Raw genomic sequence first — 26,860 nt, forward strand, 5'->3', positions numbered from 1 at the left:
GATGCCCAGTCAGTTCCCAAGCCACAATCCACCCCTCCCAGCCAACTCTCCCCAGTTTATATACTGGGCATGAAGTCATATGGTATGGAATATCCCTTTGGCCAGTTGGGGTCAGCTGTCCTGGCTGTGTCCCCTCCCAGCTTCTTGTGCCCCTCCAGCCCTCTAGCTGGCTGGGCATGAGAAGCTGAAAAATCCTTGACTTAGTATAAACACTACTTAGCAACAACTAAAAAACATCAGTGTGTTATCAACATTATTTTCCTACTAAATCCAAAACACTGCACTATACCAGCTACTGGGAAGAAAATTAACTCTATCCTAGCTGAAACCAGGACAACAGGCTAGTTTTAAACAAGAATGACCATGATTTTGGAGCTCTAATAAAGAGTATGCTATAATAATAGTTATTTATGTAATTATTAGCATACTAAATAACAAAATTCTGATTATTGTGGAATCTGAGGAGGCTGGCACTAGCCATGGAAAAGTTAGAAAGCTGGACTACAGAAGCCCATTTCCATGAAGGAGTAATAAAAAGCCTCTGACCAGAAATTGTATGATATAATTTGAGGTCTTCGTAACACATCATCTTTTTATTCCCACATCTCTGGCAAACTGCCACCTCTCTATATACATAATTTTGTATAATAACTATCATTTCAAGGAATGAATTACTATGTTAAAGAGTCTTCTCTACCATGTTTCCTTGGCATGTGTTGTTGTTAATAAGCGCTGTATCACATGCAGCATTTTAAAATGGTTTACAGGAGAAAGCTTTTCATAGCCCCCAAGTACGATGCAAAACCTAATTCACCCTTATGCACACAGTTTCCAGCTGCTAACTTCTCATGGTACAGCCATGTGTCCCTGGAAACACACACCACCTTAGATGCGTTATCCGTTGTACCTGAGAGAGATCACTGTCAGGTATTCCACCAAAAGAATTAAATTGCCTTCATTTCTTTTAACTTTTGCCAGTAAAGCATGGGGTATGCCTTCAAATGGTGGTAATTTTGTTCCTCATACTTCTAAAATCTGTTTTGAATAACCATGGATGTTTTCATTAAACATACTAAAGTCAAATCCTTTAAATGTTCTGTTAAGATGTTGGCCTCGGTGATGATTTGCATACTTAACTACAGGTAAAATAAAATGGCTTTATTCTCTATGTCACGTTGGTTTTGGTCCCTTTCCTCTTGCTTTGTGAAATACAGTATGTAGGAATATCAAATCTAGTTTTTCTATACCATTCACTAGATCTCTACCTTTTTAATGTATAATACATAATTCCCTATCATGCAGAATCTTTTCTTAAGTTACTGTATTCCAATCTTTCGATGGCATCATATTTTGTTCATTTCTCTTCTATAATGACTATACATTGCAGAGATGGTTTCACTGAGCCATTCACAATGATATACGAGTCTTTTTCTTGAATAGGTAAAGATAATTTACTGCCATGGGATATGTAATATTCCTCTCAATACATCATTCTATATTACTCATTCAGCCGGTTCACCATGGCTAACTGAAATTCCTCAGCCTAATCTTACAATAATGAGGGGTGCATGATTTTGCATTACATAAAAACACTGCAGCCATATGGTCAACTTCTTTTTTTGTCTCTTCAATAAACATGCTAACGACTCCGTTTCATACTCCGGAACCTCGCAGCACACCTACTATTGGTTTTGTCTTATTTTCTCTCTCGCAGCCTGTTTTTAATCAATGGCAGCCGTATGCCTTCCAGGTTGTGATTACTTAGCTTCATGCATAGTCTCCCGTGTGTGACACTATACAAGCCTTTTTTCCAAGTCCAAACACATTTTCATCCACCAGCTCTTTCCTACGTACCGCACCGCCGATGCTCTGAGAGACTCTAACAGATTGCAGAAATACTACAGGCCATGCTTGGCATTTCTAATTCTGCAACGATAATTCAGCAACGATTTGGGTGCACATACTGCAACGCAGTCTGGGTTTACGATGACATTTCACAAGCGTTTCATTACGATGGCCATTAACGTGAAGCCTTTTCGGGAAAGAGTGAGTCAGCACAACCCTACGCCACCTTCCCTTGGCCGAACATCTGCCAAGAGCAGGGCCGGCCACGACGGCCTCCCGCAGCCCCTTGCTCGCTGTGACACGGCAGCCCGCAACACTCGTTGTTCATTGCGTGTTACTCTGAAACACTATTTGCAAATGAGGCAGCACTTTGCTTAACTAAGTGTTTTAAAGTATTTCCAAGGGCGGCTAAGTATCACCATCCCTGTTTCAGAGGCGGAAAAGCCGGAGGAAGCTGCGCTGGGCACCGGGCGTTAAAAGGGGGGAGACGTCATCGGTGCCTCCAGCCACGTAACACCCAAGCGCTCCCGCACGTGCCGGCTGCCCGAGGCACGTAACTCATTCTGTAACGAGCTGAGCCGCTCCGGGGCCCGGCCCCGAACTTTACGGAGTGCTTCCCGTTATGGCCCGCGGGAGGCGGCGGGAACGGCCCCTTCCCTGCCAGGCCCGGGGCAGCCGGAGCCAGCCGGACCCTGAGAGAACGCCGTGGCCTCTGGGGCGGCGCTGCCCCCCCCACTCAGCGCCGGCCCGGCCCGGCCCGGCCCGGCGGGAGCGGCGGGGGGGCGGTGGGAGGAGCGGCCCTGCCGGAGAGCCCTGTCAGCGCGGGAGGGAGGGATCGGGGCGGGGTCCGGCGGGGTGTGCGGCCGGGGTGCGCGGCCGGGGCCCGGGCCCCCGCAGCGAGCGGCCGGGATGCGGTGCGGGAAGATGGCGGCACCGCCGCCGCCGCCGCCAGCCGGGGCGGCGGGCGCTTGGGGCGGCGTGCGGCGGCGCTGCCAGCGGCTGCTCTACTGGGTGCCGGTGCTCTTCATCTCCAGCATCCTCTGCTGGTCCTACTACGCCTATGTCACCCAGCTCTGCCTGCGTGAGTGCCGCCGCGGCGGGCGGGGGGGCGCCGACGGGCTCCCGCGGGACGAGGGTGGGCGCCGCCGCCGCCCCTGCCCCCGCTGGCAGAGCGCACCCCCCCGCGCCTGCCGTGGCGGGGCGGGGGGCGGCGGCGCTGTCTGTTGTTTGTCGGCGCCGGGGCCGTCCCTGGCCGCCGCCGCCGCCACGCCCGCGGGCCGGGGCCGGGGCCGGGGCCGGGGTTACGGCTACGGCTGTGCCGCCGCATGCGGCCGGCGACGGGCTGGGTTGGGCTGGAGACGGGCGGAGCGACCCACCCCGCAGCCCGGTTTCCTCCAGACGGCCGGGGTCGTGCTGGCCTCCGCGCTGCTTTGTCTCCCCCCCCGACCCCCCGCGACCTGGTCGCGCGTGGTTTTCACTTCCACGCGAGGAGGGAGCCGATCGCACGGGTCTTTTCATGGGCGTGAGTTTTCCTCCGTGGCGTGCATAGCGCGTGACACCCCAGCCCTGAAGGTGGGACCTGGAGACGCCCTGTGCAGACGGCCTGAGCAAAGTTAGCGGTCCCTTTGTTTTCCTCCCACAGCGTGACAGCATATATATATATATATATATGTGTAAAAACAGGGTCTTCTGTCAGCTAACATGGAAGCTGGAACAGGTAACAGAGAATCCCGGAGTCTCCCCGTGCCACTCTTCAGTCGTCTAGAAAATGCCTGGCTGTCACAACTTCTTGGTCCACCTTTGGCATCAGCAGCCTGCAGTTCATTCAGAAGTCATCCTGACCATGCACCTTCGCTCTTCCTTAGCGTTAGGCAAATAATTAATCACATACTGGAGATTGGGTGTGATCTCAGTATTTGTGTGAATTTGAGTAGTCGAGCCAGAAGTATTTATTAAATGACCAGCTCGCTAGGCTCCCTGGAATTAATTTTAGTTTCTGTTGTGGTATATCTTGTAGAAAACAATTTAATCTTTGAATTTTAGAGGCTAATGTACGGTGTACTGATGTTTCATGAACAGTATTATAATAAAGGCACAAAGGAATACAAATCAGCTGCTGTCTCCCCTTTCACCTCTACTGTAGGTGAGGTTCATAGTGACCATTGGTCATTTAGCATCTGTTTAAGGAACAGCGGTGAGGGGAAAATACCCAACTCAAGCTGAGTGCATTTATGTGCCTATATAACTTTGCCAGACTTCAGCTGTTCATGTTGAAAATCTCAGCAGTCTAGTACCTAATTTTGGATTTCTTTTTTTTTTCTTTTTTTTTTTTTTTTTTTTTAAACAGAAGACTGTGATAAAATTTTTGTCCTACGGATGCTTGGCTGAGCAGTTGAGACATTAAGCAAAAAATGATTGCCAGGCCTAGCTACTCTGTTTTGGAGGGAGGTATCAAGACTTGGTGTGGTTCCTATATTGGAGGTGGGCTTTTTACATCTTTTTTCCACTAACAGCATTCAAATCTGTTAGTTTTAAATGCTGCTCTTTGACTGGAAATTGGGACTTGAGTTGCTGTGCCCTCATGAGAGGAGGACTGAAGTGTCTACCTCCAGCGCAAGGAAGGGAATTGTCTGGAAGGTTGTGGAAGAAGTTGACTGAGTGAGCCTGGAAAAGGGAGCTGTAAGCTGATACGAAGACCGCAAGAATATTTCAGGGGAAAGTGACGCTCTGGTTAACTTCTGTCCTAATGCACACAGCCCCGTGATGCTCACATAGCAAAGTAGGCTTGATTTGGGCACTACCGTTTGAGTGATTTACTGTATTTTTTCTTCTGTGTAATTCTGTATAACAGAGGAAAATTGGGTTTTAGCTTACCTGACAGCAGGTATCTCTTAGGGCAATGGCATGCTTGAAGCTTACTTCAAACTAGTAACTGTGGTACCATAATTCCTTGAGAACCGCTCAAAGCCAAAGGCCTGTGATGGGAGGGGAGGAGGAGGGAATCCTGGGCCTTTGCTACAACATCTTTTACTGAATTCCTTTCGATGGACAAAGGCGACTTTTTTTGTTTCCACCACACCCCTTCCCCATTCTGTCTGGCTTACCAGTTTTTGAATTCAGCATAATAGTTCTCCACAACTTCTGCTAATTCCACCTTTTATCTATATCTGGATGTTTTCCCTCGTTTTTGGCATATTAAGATAAAATAAACTTATGTCTTGTCTCACTAATGAGTATTTAGTGTAAACAACAGAAGGAATAGCTAACAACTCTGAGAATGAAAGCCAACGGCAGGAATAGACTGTAAGCATTTCAGCACTTTGAAGCCAGCCTGTCTACTCAGTGCATCTTCTATTCCTGCAGCACTGACTGCTAAAGAGGAGTATATAGCTGCTTATTTTACTGTGGCTTACTGTCATTGATGCTAACAACAACGTACAGGGAACAGTGTTAAGCATTGTGCACTAGGACTGAGCAAGGACTACTAACCTGAGGGTTACAGATTTATTGTTCTTCCTCTAAAAATGATAAGGAAATACAGGCCATGTACAATGAGTACATTGAACTTTGATAGCTGAAGCTACTGAAATTTTAACCTAGGATATATGGAACAACGGTAACATGAAGTGCAAATGGAATTCTTTCCCCCAGCTCCTGCATCCATGTGTCCGTACTCAGAAAATACATATTGGATTCAGTAAACTATATGTAGAGAAAATAATTATTCTTATGTCTTCCTTCTTAGGTGTATCTCTAACTCAGGTTGGTAGAACTGTAAGGGACTTAGAGTAGTTATCCACTCCATGCTTTGGGTAAGGCGGAACCAGTAGTTGTTTGCAGTTTCTGACAGTTGTTTGTCAGAAATGTTCTTGACAAACTTGGATGTTGAGATCCTTTTTGGTTTTTATTCTCTTTTGTTTTGTTTTCCTGCCAGTTCGTGATTTGGAGTTGCATATAAGAAGGAAAATGTGAAAATTTGACAGTGCTGTGACAGATGTTTTTAGTGAAAATATCGACTGTGCTGATGAAAGGGTTATCCAACAGATAGAAATTGGTTCTATATGTTCAGTTTTGATCCATTTTTATGTGTTACTGATTTGAATTCTAAGGATAATGCTCTTACTCAGGCAGTCCTGTCCGAAAATGCAGCTTGAATTTGTAATTTTGAAGAAGGAAAATAGATTTGCTGTGGAACATAGAAATGAGCAATAAGCATTTCCTGACTGCTTCAGTGAAGGGAAAGGATGGAAATACTTCCACCTGGTGAGTGATTTGACTGATGTGGAAAAGAATAAGTGACCTCAGCTCAGTTGAAGAGGGCGACAACAAGACATTCACAATACAGTCAGGAGAGCTCATAAGCCACATCTTTGGTTTTGGAGTAGAATATGTGACTGGGATCTGTCCACCACTACTTTCAATATGGAACAGAAAAATATGAAATGACACCCAGCTGCTAAAGATGTTAATGATCGCGGTAGATTTTTGCTGGAGTATCAGATTGGTTGGTGCTGAATTGAGGTTTTTGACTCTGTAACATCAGTGGAATGGAATTAGAGCAGGATAAAAAGCTGCTTAATTCATCACAGTTTAGAGGCAGAATTAATACATGCCCTGTAGGCATGGCACAGTGCGATCAGGAGATCAGAAGCAGCAGAAAATACGGAGATAGAAGCTGATGGGGGGGGGGGGGAAGGTGAGGCCCCAGATTTGGTCAGCTGGATTTGAGCTCTTCGCTCAGTATGTTCTCCAAATGGATCAAAGGATTTATGGTACTTGCTGCTCATGTCTTGTAATTATCTACAGCTTACATTTGTCTATAGAAATACAAGTACATTGTAACATTGCAGTTGGCTGTTGTCAAATACCAGTTAAATACCCTGTCTCTACATTGACTGCTAAGGTAGCAAAGGACTTTGGTCAAGGCTAATTTGTATTTTTATACCTTGTTTTGCAAACACCACATTTTTTCCTCTTCTGAGATCCCTGGTTACTTTCAGAAAAGTTTCAAAACTGGCAGCTGAAGTAAAATTGGCTTCTGAATTTTAGCCAGCAGTACTCCTGTGCGTTTCTCAAATTTCATTTGATTTCTGTCTCAGACTTTCAGAGGCAGCTGCCATTCTCCACTTCTGAAATGGAACTGAAGTCTCTGTTAAGTATGACTGGTTATCTCTCTGTGTGGTGCCTAGTGTATTACCTATAGGTTTTGTGCCTTGAAATTTAAACCATGGCTTTAAGTTGAAAACATAAGGTCTATGGTGAAGATATAATTATTAGATAAGATCGTGTTTTCAGTTAAAGATTTAACACTGCTTGATATATAACAGCTTGAACAGATATATTTGTCAGGGTGTACTCTTTGTTTGCTAAAAACGATGTGATCATTTAACTTCTCTAGAAGTAGTCTTCACTCTTCAGATAGTCCTTGTGACTTGGAAAGTAAATGGGAAGTTTGTAAAGATGAAAGTTAGATCAGTTCTTGGGCATACTCAATGCAGAAGCAATGGTTTTGTGACCTTACCTAAAAAGGTACCAAATAGCAGCTTGCTGCTGGGTAGGTGAGCGGTGATGTAGTTTGGGCACAGGGTTAAAATGAATTTACTGAAACATGCACAAATACTGTCAAATCCAAATGTATGCGTTATTGATGACTACTTATGCCTACCTTAAATCTCCCAGAAATATTTCTGTTACTTTTGTCCTGAAGCAATCACTGGTGGCAAAGTCTACACCTTGCCACTCTGAATCAATGCAAATCACTGCTCTGTCTAGCAAAGAGGTAGTTTTTAATGTGAGCACTGATTTTTTTCTAAAGGGCTATTGCAGACAAGGATAGAACACTTGTCACAACTATAAAACACTTATGTCTACAGAGAGCTGAGTTAAACTGCATCTATAGATCAGTGTTTTACGGCTTCAAATATGCTTTAAAGATAAAATACATACTTAGTTTTGTGAATCAGATCCAAGATGTTAACCTGTATAAAAGTTTGAGAGAAACAGCTATTTATAGATGTGGCTGCAGAGTCTCTGAATCAGATGTATCTTACTTTCCCATTCCAAAGTTTTAAATATTTAAAAAATGTACGTAAAATATGGAAGCAAGATTTTGTATATCCACTTCCATCAAAGCTTTAAAAAATTAATTGCTTTCACCAGTCTTTTTTTTTTTTTTTTTTTTTTTTAATCTAACCATTGCATTTACTGTTCAGGAACTTTGATTTTGGGTTTAGAAGTCAAGGAAAATTTAATGTTAGAAAACCAATGCAAATTTTTTACATGAATTTTATCTTCCAAAATCTTTTGGGTTTTGTTGTAGCAATGTGTCTTGCAATGTGTCTTGCAATGTCTCTAGGTACTTGGAGACAGATGCCTACTTAATTTTTCCACGGGTGAGTGAGAATAAAGATTTCTTGAGAAAATGAGCTATAGTTCAAGAAATGGGAAATCCATTTCTGTCACTGAATTAAGGTCTGACCCAGTGCAAGGTGCTTAGCAATTTGGCTTCTCTTCTTAGCAAACTAATTTGGTGATGGAGTTGTAGCAGGCAGTTTTGAGATCCTGTGGTACCTCTTTGCTTGCCACGGCAGCATTCCTAATGCTGCATGGCTTTTTCCCAGTGAGGAAGACTACCGCAAGTGTGGGATGAATTCGCCAGGCTTCTCTCTGTGTCCTTTCCATCCTGGACTTTCTCCTGTCTTTCGTAACACAACTTTCTGTCCTCAGTTGCTGTTGTTTTTTGCAAGCACAGGCTCTTTAGCAGCATTGACTATTGAATGTGCTGTTCCTGTTTCTGGCTGCCTGTAGCTCAGCGCAAGCAGGGAACGATGTTTCTGGCTCAGGAAATTGGCTTCTGCGTTGGCTGAAGTCCTGCGTATGTCCCAGCCTGCTCCCTAGTTCTGATGAGCACCGTCTGCAAGCTGTGTAATGAAACAGAGAGGCTCTAATTATGTGATAGTCTGCTAGTACTGAACTGTAAATGGCATCCTGACGCTTTAGTAGTGGAAGGCTGATTCTTAATGAAATTGGCCCCTGCAGTATCTCAGGCGAAGAGAGCTGTAACTTTTTAATGACTTCTTGAAGACATATCATGGTTTTATAATTATCTCCGTCTCTGAATATACAGGAGTATCATTCCATTCCTCTCTCAAAGGGTTTTACCCTGTTTTCTCCCAAATTGTAGAAATTGCATAGCAGTTGGGATTGGTGTGTCTTTGGTGTTTATTTTAGTCATTGTACACATAAATGCTTTTTACCCTTATTATTTGGATGCTGTTTGACTACCAGTAAGTGAATTTGCAGCACTTAAGCTGGTATTTATTAATGACAGGATGCATAGTCTGACCTACTTTTCTGTGTACTACCAGCAGTGAATATAACCCCTTGGAAGAGAAATGAGAAAACTGCCAGAAAGACTGGTATAAATGATTCACAGAAGACTATATGATCAAATACTACTGAATAATATAGCAAAGCTGTATCACTGAATCTACTGAAAAACACAAAATTTGGTTTAAATAAATACATCATGTGTGCTGTTCAGAAGGTGGGGAAAATAGCAAATGTTTCTTTGATCGAATCCAAAATTAAAGGGTTTTTTGGTGTTAGAAAATTATTTTCCGTGCACTTAAATAGTGTGATTTTAGAATTATAAGTGTCTTGTGGTTACCCTAAGAAGTCTTTGTATTGTGGTCATTCCACAAATAGAGAAAGTTTAATTTTTAAGAGAAATTTAAGAGGGAGTTTGATTTGTAAGGGCTTCCACCCCCCCCGGTCAATTCTGCCACACTTGTGCAAAAAAAAAAAACCCAACCAAACCAAACCAAACCCCTTTATTTCCTCCCTGGTCCTGTGGTATTGCAGATGCCTGTCCATTACTTTCCCACACATTCTCCCTCCTTCAGGGAGCCTTCGTCAGAGGTGATTTAAAAAGGCATAAGCAGAAGGAGTAGTACTTCACTTTGTGAAAAGCTGCAGATTATTTGATATCTTGTGTATTCCTCTGTGTCACCGTCTGAGGGGATGTTTGTTAAGCAGCGCAGCCAGTCTCCTCGTAAACACCAGTTGCAGTAAGTGTGGAGAAAAAAGATGGTAAGATTGAAGATACTGGCGTCTCTCTTCAGCCTTGCTTCTTCTACTTTAGTCTCTTACAGTGATTGCAACTCAGGAGAGTATGAAATAACTCTGAGTTATACTCAGGTGGTAAAAGAGATTAAAATGACAAGATGTATCCAAAAAAACAGGTTCTTCCTCTGCTGCGATTAAGTGGACATCTTTGGGCACTTATGTTTTAGCCTTCATGGTCTGCAGCTCCTGTCAGGAACATTTGACTTCCAAGCTAGATACTGCAAAAGCTGAAAAGATGGTCCACCGAGCAGGTGCGGACTCTGAAGACTGCATTTCATCCCAGAGGTGGACAGAAGTTTTGAAAAGCTGAAGGCTTGCAGTCAGGTAGAAATTATTAAATTTGGATTTATTGGTTGTTTTGGTCCTTTACTTACAGACATGTGGAAAAGTTAAGTGTCTCAAAGACATTAATTAATACATTTTATCCAAGGGTAAGGGGGGAAGAAAGATGACAGCTGCTTTCACAGCAATGTTCTGTGCCATTCCCTTGTTAAGAGAGAAAAATACCACAAATCATTGTGAAAGGTTGGTTAAGTAGATTTTAGTTTGAAACTGGTGATTCTGCAATGTATGCTTGGCTATGGCTTTTTAATTAGCAGAGAGTAGTTATTCCAAGAAGACTGGCAAAATTTCTGCACACCTTGCTGACCATACCAAGTGGAGAAAGAAAATCAGAATTTGAGTAGTGGCTAGGTTGTCCTAATCTGAGAGCTCCGGCACTTTTAAATTACACATCAGCTCTAAAGATGTCTTTTCTTTTTTTCTGGTGGATGACTGTTTACTTACAATTTTACAGTTCTTGTGCATTATTGTACTGCAGCATCTCTGCTCCTCAGAGTCAAATGTGTATACACGTTCCCTCAGCTTCTCTCTAGCAGTTGTCTAGATGGATATTTAGCTTATCAAGCTCTAAAGATTTCTCTTAGCTGAACTAGAAAACTGAGGGCAGAATAGAGTTTTCTTTATAGTGGCTTATGCAACTTTTGTGGTGTCTTTCTGATTTTTGTGAAGAACTTTATAAACATGGTTATTTACTGTTTTCCCTCAGGTAAGGTAGATGCTCATTTTGGTAGAGCTATAGTCAAATCTCCATTTTAATAGACCTATTTTATAATTACAGAGTCGTGGAATAATTCATGTATGAGAGGACCTCAGCTCATCTAGTCCAGCCTCCTAATCAAAGCAGGATTAGGTGTGAGGTTGTTCAGGGGTTTATCCGGTTGAGTCTTGAAAAGCTCCAGAGATGGAGACTGTACAACATGTCTGGGCAGCTTGCTCCACTGGTGGCCTGTTCTCATGGTGGAAAAGTTTTTCCTTGTGTCAGATCTGATCCTCTCATTTCAACTCACACCTACTGGCTCTTGTTTTCCCACCCTGCACCATTATGAAGAGTCCAACTCCACCTCCTCGATGCCTCCCTGGAGGTCCTGTTAGGTCCTCCCAAAGCCATGTCTTCTCCAGGCTGAACAAGCCCTGGCCGTGCAGCCTCTGCTCAGAGGATGAGTCGTCTGGTCCCTACCAGCTTGGTCGCTCTCCCCTGGACTTGTGTCTCTGTTGCATTGGGGGGCCCAAAGCCCCGCAGTGTTCTGGATGTGGTCTAACAAGTGCTGCATAGAGGAGGGTAATCCCTTCCCTTGACAGACCAGCCGTGCCCCTGCTAATGCAGCCCAGGAGGCTGGTGGCCCTCTCTGCTGCCTGGGTGCTGCTGCCCACCAGCACCCCACGGCCTCTTCCACAGAGCTGCTCCAGCCTGGCAGTCCCCAGGCTGTATTGTTGCAGGGGGTTGTTTCTTTACAGGTGCAGGACTTTGCCTTTGCCCTCGCTGAATTTTGTAAGGGTCCTGTTGGCCCATTCCTCCAGCCTGTCTGGGTCCCTCTGGATGGCAGTCCTGCCCAGGAGCATACCAGCTGGTGTCCCCAGGGTGGTGTCATCTGTAAACTTGATGAGCGTTCAGTCTTCCAGGGCATTAGTTACGGTGTTGGGCAGCACTGGTCCCACGGTACATCCTTGCATTGTGTAAGATATATTTAAATAGTGACTTTCACTCTATCAACAAGCCTAAGTTTAATACATCGAAGTAGGATGGCATGGCTGCTTGGCCTTTCAGTAGGAGTTGCCTTGTGCCTGCTGTTTGAAGACCAGCCTTGTGCAGCCATTTTTATTAGGAAAACAAGAGCGGATGAGAGATCCGGATAGCTACTGTCCTCTCGCTCGCAGTTGTAGGTGCCAGTATATTACGGTTTGTAGACTGCTTAATTGAGATGGATAAATGTGTGGTGGAGTGGTTTGGGTGGAGCGGGAAGAGCACCATGAGGTTTTGATCACTTGGGAGTTTCTGATCTCTCAGAGATACCTGTTGTCGGGTGGTTATTTTTTTTAAATAACGTGACCAAGAGTGGAATATAGGTGTAAGAAAAAGATTTTTTCTCTTTCATAAATGCGGTGACTGATACATGATACTTGTGTACTCCACTCCGTGCCTGATATACTTGCGCCTTTCTCACTCTCTTACTATCCCCAAATCCTGTAATCTGTGGGCAGTTTCTTAAAGGAAATGCAACTTTTGCCTACTTTCGATTTTTATGCCTTGGAGATCTAAGGTATCACTGAGTATTGCTGGCAAAACCAGTTCTGGAGTCTGACACCTCCGCCTCAAGAACAGAACATATGTAAACAGTAAAACCTGTACAACCACAGTTAAAGAAATAACTGTTCTTCAGAGGTGGCTTTTCTTGGATTAAACTTAGGCAACTTCAGATAGATGGAGGTACTAGTTCTCAGGAACTGAGCCTGGGAATGGGAGCCAAAAAACCTTATAAGCAATTGGCATTGTCTACCTATTCTTGTGATGAATGTACACAGCATAAAAGCTTGATAGTGTGTGGCCTTAAGCTTGTATTGTTTGATGATTACTCTTCCCTCTTTGGTTGAAAAACAAAAGTTTAAAATACTCAGTTACATCATTTGCTATTTAAACATCATTTTTACTCTTTCCTTTTTTCTCATTTTTCAGTGACAATGACAAATATTGGAGAAAAAGGTAAGATTTTTAATAGCTGTTTATAAGTGGAATTCATGTATCAGGGTAGTATGGTAGTTTACTAGTAGAATTGAGATACAGATCTAACCTGTTTTAAATAAGTGTATTTTTTTGTGTTCCTCAGCTCCTTTTATTATCCTGCTGTTCCTGAATATTGCTTTAGCCATTCCAAATAGAGATGAGAAAAATTAGAACTTTTTACTCTTCTTACTGGCTTTCTGAAGTGTCAACGAAAATAATCGTTATATTCTGTTTTTAAAAATTTTTATTCATAACAAGGAAAGCTCTTGTAAAATGAGGACTTCTAAAGATAAGCAAGATGTTTGTGCAGAGTGCAACATACTTAAATGGGAGGTGAATTTTTTTCTGCAGTTTCTTTTTAGCCAGTGTCTTTGAAGAAACAGAGTCCTTCAGATACATAACCTTTTCAGAAGATAATAAAACTGCCTGATTAGCTGTCATTAGAGTTCCTACCCCAGGGCTGTAGCATATTTAGATTGCTTTTCCAGATGCTATTTTAATACTACAGCACAACATGGGAGTGTAAAGTGTGGGGCTGCGGAGCTTTTGGAAGAAGGAGTTGGGGGTTAGGAGACAAACTGTATACTTTTTACGTTTGTGTAATTCCAGCAGGTTTTATTAAGTCATTGGCGACTCCCTCACTTAGAAAAAGTGTTTGCCAATTAAGAAACATTTGCGTGAAAAACTTTTTTCAGTTTGGTGATCTCTCCCCCCATATGAGAGCATAAGCATATCTGCAAACTTCAGCACCTGCAGACTTTGAAATAATTCTGGTTTCTTGCTGCTCCGTAGTCTGTTTGTGGGAGATGAGTGTATTGTTAGGCATTGCTCACAAAGCACATTAGAATTATCAGCCAAATGGATTGGGGAACATTAAATTTCCTTAATTTTAGCTGCTCAAAGTCTTGGTGAGCTTCAACCAGTCAGGAGAAATTTACCCTGGCTGTACTTCAGCCCTGAGTGTTTTCAGGGGTGAAAACTGGGCAAATGGGGCTCAGCCCTACTACAGGTTGCTGCAAATTTCCAGGCAACTCTAGCTATGCTAGCTATTTGTAAATGGGTTGCCTTCAAGCAAGGGATACGCCATTTGGGTTTTTTTTTCAGAAAAAGTGTAAAACAGAAGGATTTCTGCCCAGGGAGCTGTGGACAGCTCTTCTGTTTCTGTCTCAAGGGAATTGAGGTTCTTATGTTGGACTCTAAACATGCACAGACCCAGTGGAGCAGCTGGGTAGCCCAGGGTCTCCATTGCGGTGCAGGGAAACGGGTGGGTGGGTAACCTGGGAGAAGTGACCGGTCAGGACCTGGGGCAGGTTGGAGAACTGAGGTGCAAAAGCAAACAAGAAGAGCTTAAGTCTTGTGCAGACTTTAAAGGGGAAACATGGGATAATGTCTTTAGTCTAAAGGTTTGTGTTCCTCCAGTAGTCTTTTTTTTTTTTAATGTATGAAAAAGGAATTTTCTTATCAATTACAGTTACCGTTATTCTCACAACGATAAAATACAGATGCAGATTAGTAAAAGCATAGTGTACAGAACTGATGTAACTTACCCTACCTTGCCCTCACTTTATGCCATGAATATACTGTTGTTTGAGTAAATTAGGTTTTTTTAGAGTTGGTAGAAATGTTCTGATAAAGATGTGGACTGTTCCTGCCAGATGCTTTTGCAATAACAAGATGGTCATTTAGTGTATTGTGCTTGATGTGGAGTCCAGTTCTATCACTTACTTATACTGATGAGATTTTTTTTCAGTTTATAGACATGGCATAAAGGTCTTTTCCTCTGTCATCCCAGAAGTTGTAGAGTGTTGCTCCTCAGATTTTGTTAGCTTTTGTTTATTATTTTTTAACTGCCTAGTGAATAAGAATAAATATTTACTGTGTTGCTGCTTTCTTGAGTAAACAAACTTCAACACCAGAAACATTTATTCAGTGTTACTTGTGAGGCAAAATTACAAAAAACAAGAACATGCTGAGCTACTGTTCCTGCGTCCTCCAGAACACCGTCATGCATGTGTTCTGGAAAATTCTCTAGCACTGAATAGGATTACATATATAAAAACATGAGCTAACCGTACAAGGGCAATATTTCAGACTGTGTAGTGAAAGTACACAAGTTTCCCTTTATGATGTTTTTTGATGATCTTGGGAATTTGTAGAAGTTGGATAAAGACTATTTGACCATGTAGCTTCCATATAACCTTGAGCTCTCTATGATCTGCGTTCATCTGCACAGCAGGAAATAATAGTTTTCACTGTTGCTGTCCTAGTTGTCCTTTATTTGCTGCTTCTCTGCCCGAGGAAGAAAAATCCAAGGAAATACTCTTTCTTGTGCATTAGAGCAAGTTAATCAGGGGATACAAGTTGTGGATTTACTATTTACTGTAGTGAATTGCTTAGTACACTGAGGGCTTTTAAATGGAAACACCTATCCATCCATGGCAGACTCTTTGGAAAAGGTAATGTTACCTTCTGTACTCTAGTAAAACAACTCACCATGGTAAATGTTAACTGGCATCTATTAAAAAAATCTAAGAATAAATCACTGGCTGTGAAGAATATAAAGTAGTGAATGAACATTTGAATTTAAAGAACCTGCATGTTTTTAAAAACCACCCTACTGTCCTCCCTCCTAAAAATCTAGCAAAACAAATTAAATGGTTATAGTTACTGCTCAAGTATCATATGCATATCCAAAGACCCCCCTCACTCTAGGCATGGTTTAGGTAGCTATTCTTTCTTTTTTGGGGGGGTTGAGGTTTTTGGGGTTTTGTTGGGGTTTTTTGCATGGCTAGCAGTCTCCCTACATGGTTTATAAAGCTAAAAAGCAGAGACGCATCAGTTAAACAGGATTTAACAAAGGCGTAAAGGGAGAGTGCTTGCTAAATAATTATGGGGCTCTAATACGCTATTAACCGTTCCCCTAAAACTTTTGTAATATATGTAGCCTGTATCATGACTTTCCCCACACAGTCTGTATTTGTCTCATGTAAAGTTGCAGTGCAGTATTTTTGTTGCAAAGCTTTTGCAGAGCCTCTGTATTTACATCTGTTAGAGTGACTATCTGTGATACGTACAGCATCCGTTTGTAAGTACTATAATATCACTGGTCTGTATTAATTCTGTTCCTTTTTGATTTTAGTTGTGTGCCTGGTTGCTTACCACATATTTTTCATGCTGTTCGTCTGGTCATATTGGAAAACAATCTTTACGCTACCAATGAATCCTTCAAAAGAAGTAAGATAAACTTAACTTTTGTTTCTGAAATAGCCTAGTCAAATGCCTGATTTGTAGTATTTGAATAACTTAGGCTCTGATCTCATGTAGTTTTACACTGTGTAGAAAAATATGGATGGTAGTTACAGCTTCTTAATAGGAGTAAGTCAGATTGCAAACAGCATAATGACCAAGACAAAAAAAATTACACCTTCTCTAAGTTTTAAAGTTTTTTTAGTATATTTTTAAAGTTAGACAGTATTTATGATATTAAGAATGAAAAAACCTCTCTACTTGAAAAATATGAGTTATTTGAACTAGCAACACAAATCTTTGCATGAGAATATAATACTTTTATGTGGGCAAAAAATTTATTTCCCTGGGTTTAAGACTTATATTACCTGTCAGCATCTGTCTCTTGTCCTCTGAATTAAAGCTTCTTCCGCATCTGTTTTGTTATGAAGGAACTTGGGGGTTGTGGCTTGAGCGCACAAGAGCTAAGCTGATGCTGGGAAGCCATGGCTGGCTAAGCAGGAAGGGAGCTAGTATAGAACAGCTGCATGGAAAAGAGATCTGAGTAAATATATACACCAAGTCTAAGTCCAGCTAGTACAGAAGTGTTAAAGAAGAAGGATCCAGTTGTCTTGGAGAATATTGAGATACAAAACCATGTTCAACATGATGTAGCCTCAAGATAATTGCTTTTAGTACAGTATTCGGTTTTTTAATTCTTTTAATTTCACATTCTTTCTAACATTTAAAACAAAAAAAAAGAAAACTGTCAATAGCCTTGATGAAAATCTTCCCCATGCAGCTTGGTACAACCAGCGCAACTTTTTGGCCTCTTCCATCCTGTCTTTGTACGGAAACCCCACGGTCCTCAGTAGGCGCTATGTCACACAACCTCTGAGGTCAAGAGGAATCATGCTATGGCTGCTCTGGAGTTTGAAATATCCATAAAGCCAATACTTATTTCAGCATGGACTCATCCCTCTAGCTCCTATAACTACCATGCCAACACAAAATAAATAGCTTGTGATTTCTACTGTGTGTTGTGCAGACGTTCTTTTCTGAATAGTTTTCATTCGCTAATAAGATATGTAATTGTGGAAACAAGTAGATAATTCAAAGTAATTGGCATCTTCCTTGAATTTCACACTGCGGTCTTTACTACAGCTTGGGGCGGAGAGGAGTGAAATAAATTAAGAACCTATTTAATTTGGTAATTACATAGCAAAATATATACATGTATATGGTGACTGTAGTGATAATTAGAAGGGTTTTCAAATCACTGGGCTGATGCCAATAAAAGACTTCCAAAACATTTTGACAAATCCTTAGTAATTATAGTGGGATTCCAAAGCCGTCATACAGTGCTACTGCAGAACTTCAAATGGATATTAAAAGTATTGAAGTTGGGTAATAGAAAGCAGTGTGTGGTGTTTCTGTGTTCTTTGAATTTACACAATGTTGCTGGCAGTAAGTGACATCTTTGTTGTTCCATGTCTTTTTCCTAGTCTATTAGAGCAGTATTTTTAAAATTTAATTAGGGTATTTTGTAATGTTAAGTTACCGCTTGGCTTCCAGTTTCTAGGATGAAGTCTGTAAATGTAAAAGGGTGTATTTTCAACTTCACTGACTTAGCAGCTATAGCAAATACTCGTTTGAAGACTGAAAAACAGATAAAGCTTTTGCGTTTTGCTTTCATGAATACTGCAGCTGGTGCAAACCACACAGCCTATATATTTCTTTTTAAGCTTATTTCAACTTTTTACACATATGGAAAGCACTGAAGTTCGGGCTGCAGTTTCTCTTTAAGAGACTTTGAGGGACTTCACTTTAGTGTGTGCCATTCTGTACCTCTGTGTACCAGCTATATACAAGCATTGCGTGAAGGTGGGAGAGAAGAAGGTTTCCCAGGCAGGAAGGTTTTGTAGACTTAGGACTGCTCTGAGATGCCATACAAAATGATGGAGCAATAGCTCTGCGTACATCAAACAGGAAGCATTAAAAAAAAAAAAGTATTCTGAATCAAGTTTCTACAGTGAGAAATCCTGTGTATCCCAATATAAATCAATTCAGGTGTTGGCAAGAGTGTATTCTTGCTAGGGAAAAAATGAAAGGTGACTTGAGAAACTCATGCTGAACAGCGAACCTCCAGGTTCTGCTGGAAGATTGTGAGCTTTATTAGGAAGGTAGAGTGGTGCCTTCTCTATGGAGGTGCAAATAGGCTCCTAACTGTAGGTTTCTGTCTCCATTCTTAGTTTTACATGCATCACTTTCATTTAGGAAAAAATTTAGTATTGTTGTAATGACTAGCCTTTCTGTACACATAAATGCTATGCAGAGGGCTTCTGCTTCTAGTACAGGTTAGAGACAGACACTCTTCCTGCACAATAAGGACTTCTAGGACTTCTTTTCAGAGGTGATTTTGTATCCTATTTCTCCGCTGGAGATACCAAAGACTTTGGCATCTGCCCATTTCTAGAAGCTACAGTGACAAAGGTGACTATGTTGCTGTGTTGCAGAGTATAGTCTAAAGACTTTGGACTACTTCATGTATACCATGCATCTCTTCCAGTAATTTTTACTCTTTCAGCTCTTACTAGAGCAATGTTTGTTATTGCCGTTTTGGGCAGTGACAGAAGTTGTCCTTTTATGCAGGAAGATGTTAAGACGTGATTATTCTGTCATACAGGACACCTATCTCTTCCTTCTCTTAGCCAGTCTGTGAAGTAAAAACACATCCTAACACCTGCATGAAGAGAACAGCAACTCTCCACTGGCAAAGAATAAAAGGGAAAATGCCAGACACCAGAAGAGAAATAAAGCTATCTTCTGCTATTACTAGTAGCGTATTTTCTTTCAGTTAAAGACTGACATCCCTAGCTTATATTCACTAGCTAATCTTTAGTATTACAGAAGTAAATTAATTGACCTTTCAAGGGAATATTAAGCTCTTGATCCTCCTCTTGAAGTGTCGCTTATTACTTCTAGAAGCATTCAGCATTGCATCAATACCAGATCAGAAATGATTTTAATTTTGTCTTCAGTTGCCATAAACTAAGTTAGTGTTCTTAGGAACACTGGGTTATTTGCTGTAATACCTCGTACGTGCTGTTAATCCATCTTTATATAATGAATATTTATTTCTCTTTACATCTCTACAGATACTTATTTAATTTGAAATTCGCTAACATATCTTTGATTTTAAAAATTATTCCAGTTTCATCTATCATATTCAGACAAGGAATCCCTAGAGAGGGAGCCTAGAGGTGAATCCCAGCAAGAAGTCTTAAGACGGGCAGCCAAGGATCTTCCTATCTATACACGGACAATGTCTGGAGGTAAATAGGTGTTTAGGAGAGCACTGAAGGAAGGTGTCTTGATGTAGTACCTAAACTAATAAAAAAAAAAATTTCAAGAGTTTGGACTGTAGGGGAGAACTGCTTTTCATATTTCATAAAATAACAAAGTGACTCAACAACTTAACTTCAATGTAGTTTTAAGCAGCTACATTTATTCAGTGGAAAGATTGTTGGGAAGTAAATTGCTGTGTACAATTTAGGATTTTAAAATAGACTGACAATGCCTTGCTAAATGTTTGCAAACTGACATTAACAAATAACTGGTAATGCTAACAAACTGCAGAAGAGGCTGTAGCCATCTTTAACTGCACAGATTTCTTCTTTCATAGGTTAAAAAAAAATTAAAAAATAATAAATCACTATCTGCATGTCATGTATAGCTAGATAGATCACAGTAAGAAACTGTTACTGTTTTACTTGCTGGTTGTTCAGTTGCAAGAACAAAAGTTCCTCCAAACTAAGAGTTACTCTTAACCTACTGATATTATAAGTTTGTGAATGCTGGCTAGCTAAGCAAATCCAACAGATAATCTCGTATAGTAAATAAAAGCTGTTAGAATAATAGCTTAAAATAGCTATTTTGTTGAACAGTTTTTAAAGGTTTTCCAGTCTAGTAAGGATTTTGTGGATTTTGTTGGTTCATTGGTTGTTTTGCAGAGCTGAGGGGTTTGGAAGAAAAAACCCTGATTAGCATGATTAGCAGAGATTGCAAAAACTGAGCTTTTTGGGTTCACTCTACTGGATTCAGCATTGCAAGTACTTAAAGAATGCTTCAATATTTGCAACGGCTTCTGATCATGCTGAAGTGCTTTCCTGGGGGTTCTGCTGGGCTGAGCTGCTAGTACTTAGTTTTGCGCAGACTTCAGGCATCAAAATGTGTAACTGTACATTGAGATCTAATCTTGGAACTTTTTTCTTTAGCAATCAGATACTGTGACAGATGCCATCTTGTAAAACCAGATCGTTGCCATCACTGTTCTGTATGCGACAAGTAAGAAAATATTTTAAATAAGTGGTTTTCTGAATTAATGGATTTTTTTCCTTGACACAGAAGCTTTTATTTTTTATGCATAGATTTTTCAGGTTTAATGTTTTGGCAGATAAGCTTTTTTTTTTTCCTTAGATTTTTTTCAGATTTAGTTTTTATTTACTTATTTCTAAGGAAGTTTGTAACTTACTCTAATTCATTTGATGGCTTTCTTGATGCCAACATGGATTACGTGGTCTTACACATTCTTTACATAATGGTTAAAAATTACAAATATTAATAAAGAACTTTCCTTAAGAATGTAACCAAAAATAGCTGATAAACAAAAATTTGCTTCTTTTGTTAGAATCTGAATAAAGATCACTACCCATCTCAATCTAATCATGATGTCACTTACATCTTATCCGAGGTAATAAACTTAATATCCTATTTTTCACTGGATAACTTGCAGGTTATTTTTGTTTAAAGAAAGAAACAACCAAGTTTCCCCCATTTCTAACTGAAGCCGTAAAATAAAGTTTTTGTTTGTCTAACACAAGAGGAAGTTCACCTCCATATTCCCCAGAAGTCTAATTGCTTTCTAATTTAATCTTTCTTTCGGCTGTTCTTCTCTCTGACCTTTCTCCAGTTAGCTTGGATGTCTGTGTGTTTCTCCACTCTTACCCCCCAGTGATTTAAATTTCTAACTTTAAGAGAAGGGGCTTCCTCAAAGGTTGACTTATTCTTAGCTTTAAGGCTGTTCCAAATACTCTTCAACTGATAATACATCAAACCTTCCAACATGATTGTGAGGCAGAGAAGACTTTCCCTTTTGTCCAGCAAAACAGCAGAGGCACTGAAAGAGTAACTGAGGCAGAAAGAGGATCTTGGTTGTGTTGTATGGGATGGTGGTTGCAATGTGAGATAGGAACATTCTCATGTCTGAGCAGGGTGGAGAAAAAGGGTGACCTGTGTTACCCTATGAAATGTGAGTGAAATTTGCAGAATGCTATTAGTTAATATATTTTGCACAATACCTTAATTTTGTCCTTACCTTGTCAAAATTCACTTGCTTCAATTATATCTGATTTTCTTGTGCATGTTTTATTAATGGAGAGTGATTAATTGCAAAAATGTTTGGGATTTTTCATACAAGGTAAGTTCTTAAAAACCTCATGTGCATCTGTATATATTTCTATAAAAGCAAATCATGTACTTGGAAATATATTTAGTTGTATCACTAAGTATATAATAATTGAATTAGCTCAGTTTCTAAGGCTCTGTCAGAGAATAAACAATAGTTGAAAAACCTATTCAGAACAAGGACCATATCCTAATGCTGAAGTTCTAGATTGCATTTTCTTAAATCGCTAAGGTCTTGATAGAACAAGTGTTTTGAGTTTGGGTTACCTACAGTTTACTTGTAGGTAAACTGTATTGTGTGAATTTAAATAGACATCTTTGTTAAATAGATTAGGTAACCAATAGTACATATGGGTAATTCTTAATCTGTATGTGAATAATTTGAATCTGACACGTAACTGTGCTTCTGACTTTTTTTTTTCTTTTGCCTTTTGCGATGCTTGGAATTCTGTTGGGGTTTTTTTAAGATGCATTTTGAAAATGGATCATCATTGCCCTTGGTGAGTGTACTATTGGCTTTCTTTTCTTACCTTCTGATTTGGTAAAATAAACTCTTGAGGGGCCTGTTATGAAGGTGATGCTTCACTATTCCTAGAGTTAGATGCTTATGTGAAGTTACTGGTCTTGCAGGACCACTGGAGTTATTTACTGTATGTCCTCTTTTCCTAGTTGTGACATGTGGAAAGAAGTTCATATATCATTTTTTAGACCTTTGAGTTAGGTAACACCATGTTTTTACAGTTAGGATGAAGTGGACTTTTGGTCAGTAAGAGAACTTCTTCTAAGAATTGCATCTTTTCTTCATGGACTTTGAGTTTGAGTACTACTGTGGCTTAGTTGCATTGAATGATGAAATACTACCCTAGATTAAAAACCAAAGGGAAGGGCTGTGCCTTGTTCCCCTTACTGAAGCTCCCAGGACAGCTTGAGTGGGCTTGCTGGAAACAGCAAGTTAGCTCTTTTAGTTTTATGGGTTCTTTGTTTTCTTTCATTTTTTCTCCCCTCTCCCTCCCACTCTCCCTCCTTTTGCTGTGGTGTCGGCCTGCGCAGTGGTTTTGTTTTCCTGTCTTCTCAGCAGCCCTTGGAACCAGTGGGTAGACAGAATGTGTAATTGATTTTATGTCAGTTTGGCAGGTATCTCACAGAAATAATTAAAGGTAATTGTTTAGTAAGGTCCAAGTTAAGAGGATTGAGTGGTCGATGGCAGTTCTTCACCACATGAAACTGGTCAGAAAAGAAGAATCTCCTGCGTTGGACAAACTGAATGGTAGATGGTTCTAAGCGGCTAGTTTGACCTTCTTAAATCAAATTCCTGGGCAGAGGAGACTCTGTCCTGGTGGAGGAAGGGGTGCTGGGCTCCTCCTGTTTGTCTTGGTCCTGACTAAAGCCTCTGACATAATGCAATATGATTTAAGAATCTCCCCTTATTTTGCACCTGCATGGTAGATACAATTGAAAGAAATATTTAACAATATAAGGTAGAGTTACTTCCTGTATATTTTTTGCTGTAGGGATATCAGCATGTGAAACTTGATGATGTGTAGTGTTAGTAGTGTGCTGCTTAAAAAACCCAGATATAACAGTTGAATGCGGAACAAATTTCTTGTAAGAAAAAAGGCTGTTTCCTTTTTTCAGCCTTCTTATAGCTGTCTTGTAGGCGGCTATAAGAAAAATAGCTGTCAGGCTATTCCTGACAAAATGTCAGTGAAAAGTCTCAATATTACTATTATTATTCAGTATTATACACACTTCTTATAAGGTTTATGGTCTGTTTGGGATTTTTTGAGTTGTCCTGCCTTAGGATAGTACATGAAAACGTCCTTCATGTAAACTTCAATTTCAGAATAAAAATCCATTGCACCAAATAACAAATCATAAACTGAGCACTTAAGTGTTATGTAAAGGGGCAGTGAAGTGGTATTTCACTAGGGCATAGACTTCTAGAAAAATGAACTCTGTTTTCCTCTCAGTAGCATTTGCTTATTTTACCTGTTTGCAGACTCTTCGTATCCAAACAACATAAACATACCCAGTTTGAGAGAGTATTTACATTGCTCATTGTTTTTAATCTAATAAGCAATGGGTACAAAAAGAAAAAACAGAAATGGGGAAGGTACTTGAAAGACGTGTAACGCTTCTTGATGGAGAATTGTTCCTTTTGTACTCCAAGTAACAGAAATGCACTAGAAAAAGAGGTATTGTCTTGCTTTATTTTTCCTAATTTGAGTGGATGTCCACAGTTCCTTGCTTACCTTGAAAAAAATAACTATGTGGAAGTGACAAGAGAGTTTTGAAATATTGCACAGATGCTGATCAAACTTTATAGTTTCCTTCAAAGACACGTGTTCAAGGGTTCTGTGGGGAATATCATATGGCTATTTTGTGAACAAAAGTAAGGGTGCAAATCAGTATAATGGATGGGTTTTAGTCCCCCTGAAAACATCATTAGGTCCTGCTTTGCTTTTCATGTTGGAATTTTTTGGTGGGAGCAAGTTTGGTGGGAAAGAAGGAGGAAAGAACCCATGTGATGCTGAGGGAGAGCAGGGAAACAGTAATGGGAATTACTACTATTTTAATATTCTGTTAGGAGAAGGATTTCTGGAGAGAGGACAGGTAAAAATAACCTAGGGAAAGTAAGATGAAGCATTTGGAAGGCAGAGGTAGTATGACGGTAGTCATGTCCTAGCCCCAGATCAGCTGTCTTCTGCTTTTTGGGAGGCTTTATTCTGGCTATCACTCCTGCGCTAATGGAAGTGCTGTGATAAACGGAAATATTTAATGCTGATTGCCCTCTAACTACTCTAAAAGGTTTAAGTGATGCAGAAATAAAAGCATTAGTGATTTCTATGCTAGTGCTGCTGCTACTCATACTATATATAGATGGAGCTGCAGGCAGGAATGCAATGGCTTGAGGCATCACCAAAAATATAATTTGTATATAACAACTCTAATACTAACAAGGTGCATTAGGAACACCTTAGGAATCATTTGAAACATCTCTCCTTTGTCTTTTGAGTCATCTGAAAAGAATTTAGCATCTCCTTAATTCTGTCATGCTTTTTGTTAACTGAGTTGCATCACCTTCAGTGTCTTGTAAGTTATTTCTTTGCCTGGCATTTTCAGTAAACTAACTCTTAAGACAGAAAGGATATCTCCTGTTTTTGTACTTCAAAATTAAATGTTTTAAATGTTATCTGTAATCCAGATTGTTAACCTGGACTGTTCTTCTGTATGAATGTTTCACTGCAGTAGCACACCATTATTTAGCCAGTTGTCGGTACACTTACCAGTTTTACTCTTCCTCAAAAATGTTAGACTTCAAATCTAACCACCATTCTTGGGTTTTATGATTTGATACTACATGTTCAAATAATACAATTACAAAACCTTTGTGTTTACTTTCTCTTCAATCTTCTGATGAACTATTCCCTTCCAGAAAGGACTCCTCAGTTTGGGGCTTTGTCAAAATTGAAGGGAGTGGAATAATTTATGAAAGTTTATTTTAATGTGTGTACCGTATGCAGTAGTGCAAAAGAACGACGAGAAAGAAATCTGTCTTTGATTCAAGAAATTTCATCTTTGGGGAATAACATTTCACTTGATATTTCTTTTCTCACACTAAATGGTGTCATAAAGTAAAAACTGTCCTAAAATAAATACCATGAAAGGAAAATAGGGTTATCATAGAAACCTTGAATCTGAATTGCTTGCAGTTTATCATGGAATTGCTTACTTTGACATATTTAATGAAAAAGAACACTTCACTGTGGAGAATTGTAAATTTACTTTCCAATAAGAATCATGATGAGCTTAGAAACATACTTCTGGTTTTTTTTAATTAGAACAATCTGTTGTGAGTCCTTCTTAACTGTAGTTAATACAGATGCTTAGCTATTGCTGCATGTTTAAATGGCGATGCTAAATTTAACGTTTAGCCAAGGTGGCATGTTTTGTAAAAACAAAACCAATAACAAAACAAACAAACCCCTATCCACCCTGAGGATGGGTAACAGTAGTGTACAGTGAAAGTTTATTTGGTATTTTAAGATTTTACCCTATTCTGATTACCATGTATGCTGCCATTACCATCACTGTCTCCCTAAAGAAGAGAATAGTTGCAATAACTTGTCCTGTGCTTCCAGAAGCTAAAGTTGAGACTTGCCACGCGTTCTTATTTTTTGAGAATTATTTTTCAACATACAAGTGCTTTCATGGATGTAGTCTTCTCTTAATTAGCTGATCTTTCTGACAGCAATATCAATTAGTTAAAGAAGGTATATGGTTTGTTTTTTTTTTTTTAAACTCATATGGAGAGTTATGTCAAAGTTAGCAGGGCAATGATAACTTTGGTTAGCTTCCTAATGCAACCAAATAAAAGAAAGAGGAAGCTGTTTACCAATAAACTGTCCACGGGCAGCACTCCCAATATTTTTCATTTGGTGGATGTGATATCATTACATGTTTAATAGAGCTCTAAAATTCATAATACTTAATATATTGTCTCTAACGGGAAGCTGCTATGGTACTAAATGTACCCTCATCATGTCTCTCTGATGATAGTGTATGCTAGTTGCTCATTATCATGTATAAATTCTTTAAAAATGGAAACAGGTGAACTTGAAGCCAATAAGTAAAAATGAGAAAATGAGATTTATTTTAACATTTGGATGTGTATGTACATGTTCCTAAAGCTTTATTTCCTGTCATGTTGTCACTGATATGGAACGTATTCTGTTTATTCAACAGTAGTATTTCTCTCATTATTTTACATAAATGTAAATATTTTTAGGAATCTCCTATGAATACTCTTAAGTTTGAGAATCTTACTAAGAAGTTTTAGTATGTAGTATGATTAATGGAGGAGGATGTGGATTAAATGAGACTGCTTTTATTCTTGCAAAATTCAGTCGAGATTCAAATTCTTGGCTGTCCCAGTTGTTAGGTGCAGTATGCCTAATGGTAAAACATGGATACTTAAACTTACCTACAAACTGAAAAAGTAACTGTAACTGCAGTCACATTTACATTGGATGTGCTGGGAACAGATTTCATACCATAAGTGAAAAATCAATTTCAGTAAGCTATTGAAAGTGGTATTATCTGGTAAAGTTCTTTGGGGTTTTTGTGGTGGTGGTG

At 40.0% G+C, this 26,860-nt stretch overlaps 1 protein-coding gene across 1 annotated transcript in view; it reads left to right on the forward strand.

Moving 5' to 3' along the window:
- Window positions 1-2,821: 2,821 nt before the first annotated feature.
- The window catches only part of ZDHHC2 (zinc finger DHHC-type palmitoyltransferase 2), a 33,079-nt gene continuing 9,040 nt past the window's right edge, over window positions 2,822-26,860 (forward strand). Inside the window, exons 1-6 of the mRNA XM_050896315.1 lie at window positions 2,822-2,926; window positions 12,986-13,012; window positions 16,173-16,267; window positions 19,473-19,593; window positions 20,536-20,605; window positions 22,192-22,224. Of these exons, the coding sequence (XP_050752272.1) occupies window positions 12,991-13,012; window positions 16,173-16,267; window positions 19,473-19,593; window positions 20,536-20,605; window positions 22,192-22,224 (341 nt within the window). The 5' untranslated portion in view covers window positions 2,822-2,926; window positions 12,986-12,990. The remainder of the gene's footprint in view (window positions 2,927-12,985; window positions 13,013-16,172; window positions 16,268-19,472; window positions 19,594-20,535; window positions 20,606-22,191; window positions 22,225-26,860) is intronic.

Source organism: Gymnogyps californianus, chromosome 4 (genome assembly GCF_018139145.2).
Source record: "Gymnogyps californianus isolate 813 chromosome 4, ASM1813914v2, whole genome shotgun sequence".
Classification (NCBI taxonomy): Eukaryota; Metazoa; Chordata; class Aves; order Accipitriformes; family Cathartidae; genus Gymnogyps; species Gymnogyps californianus.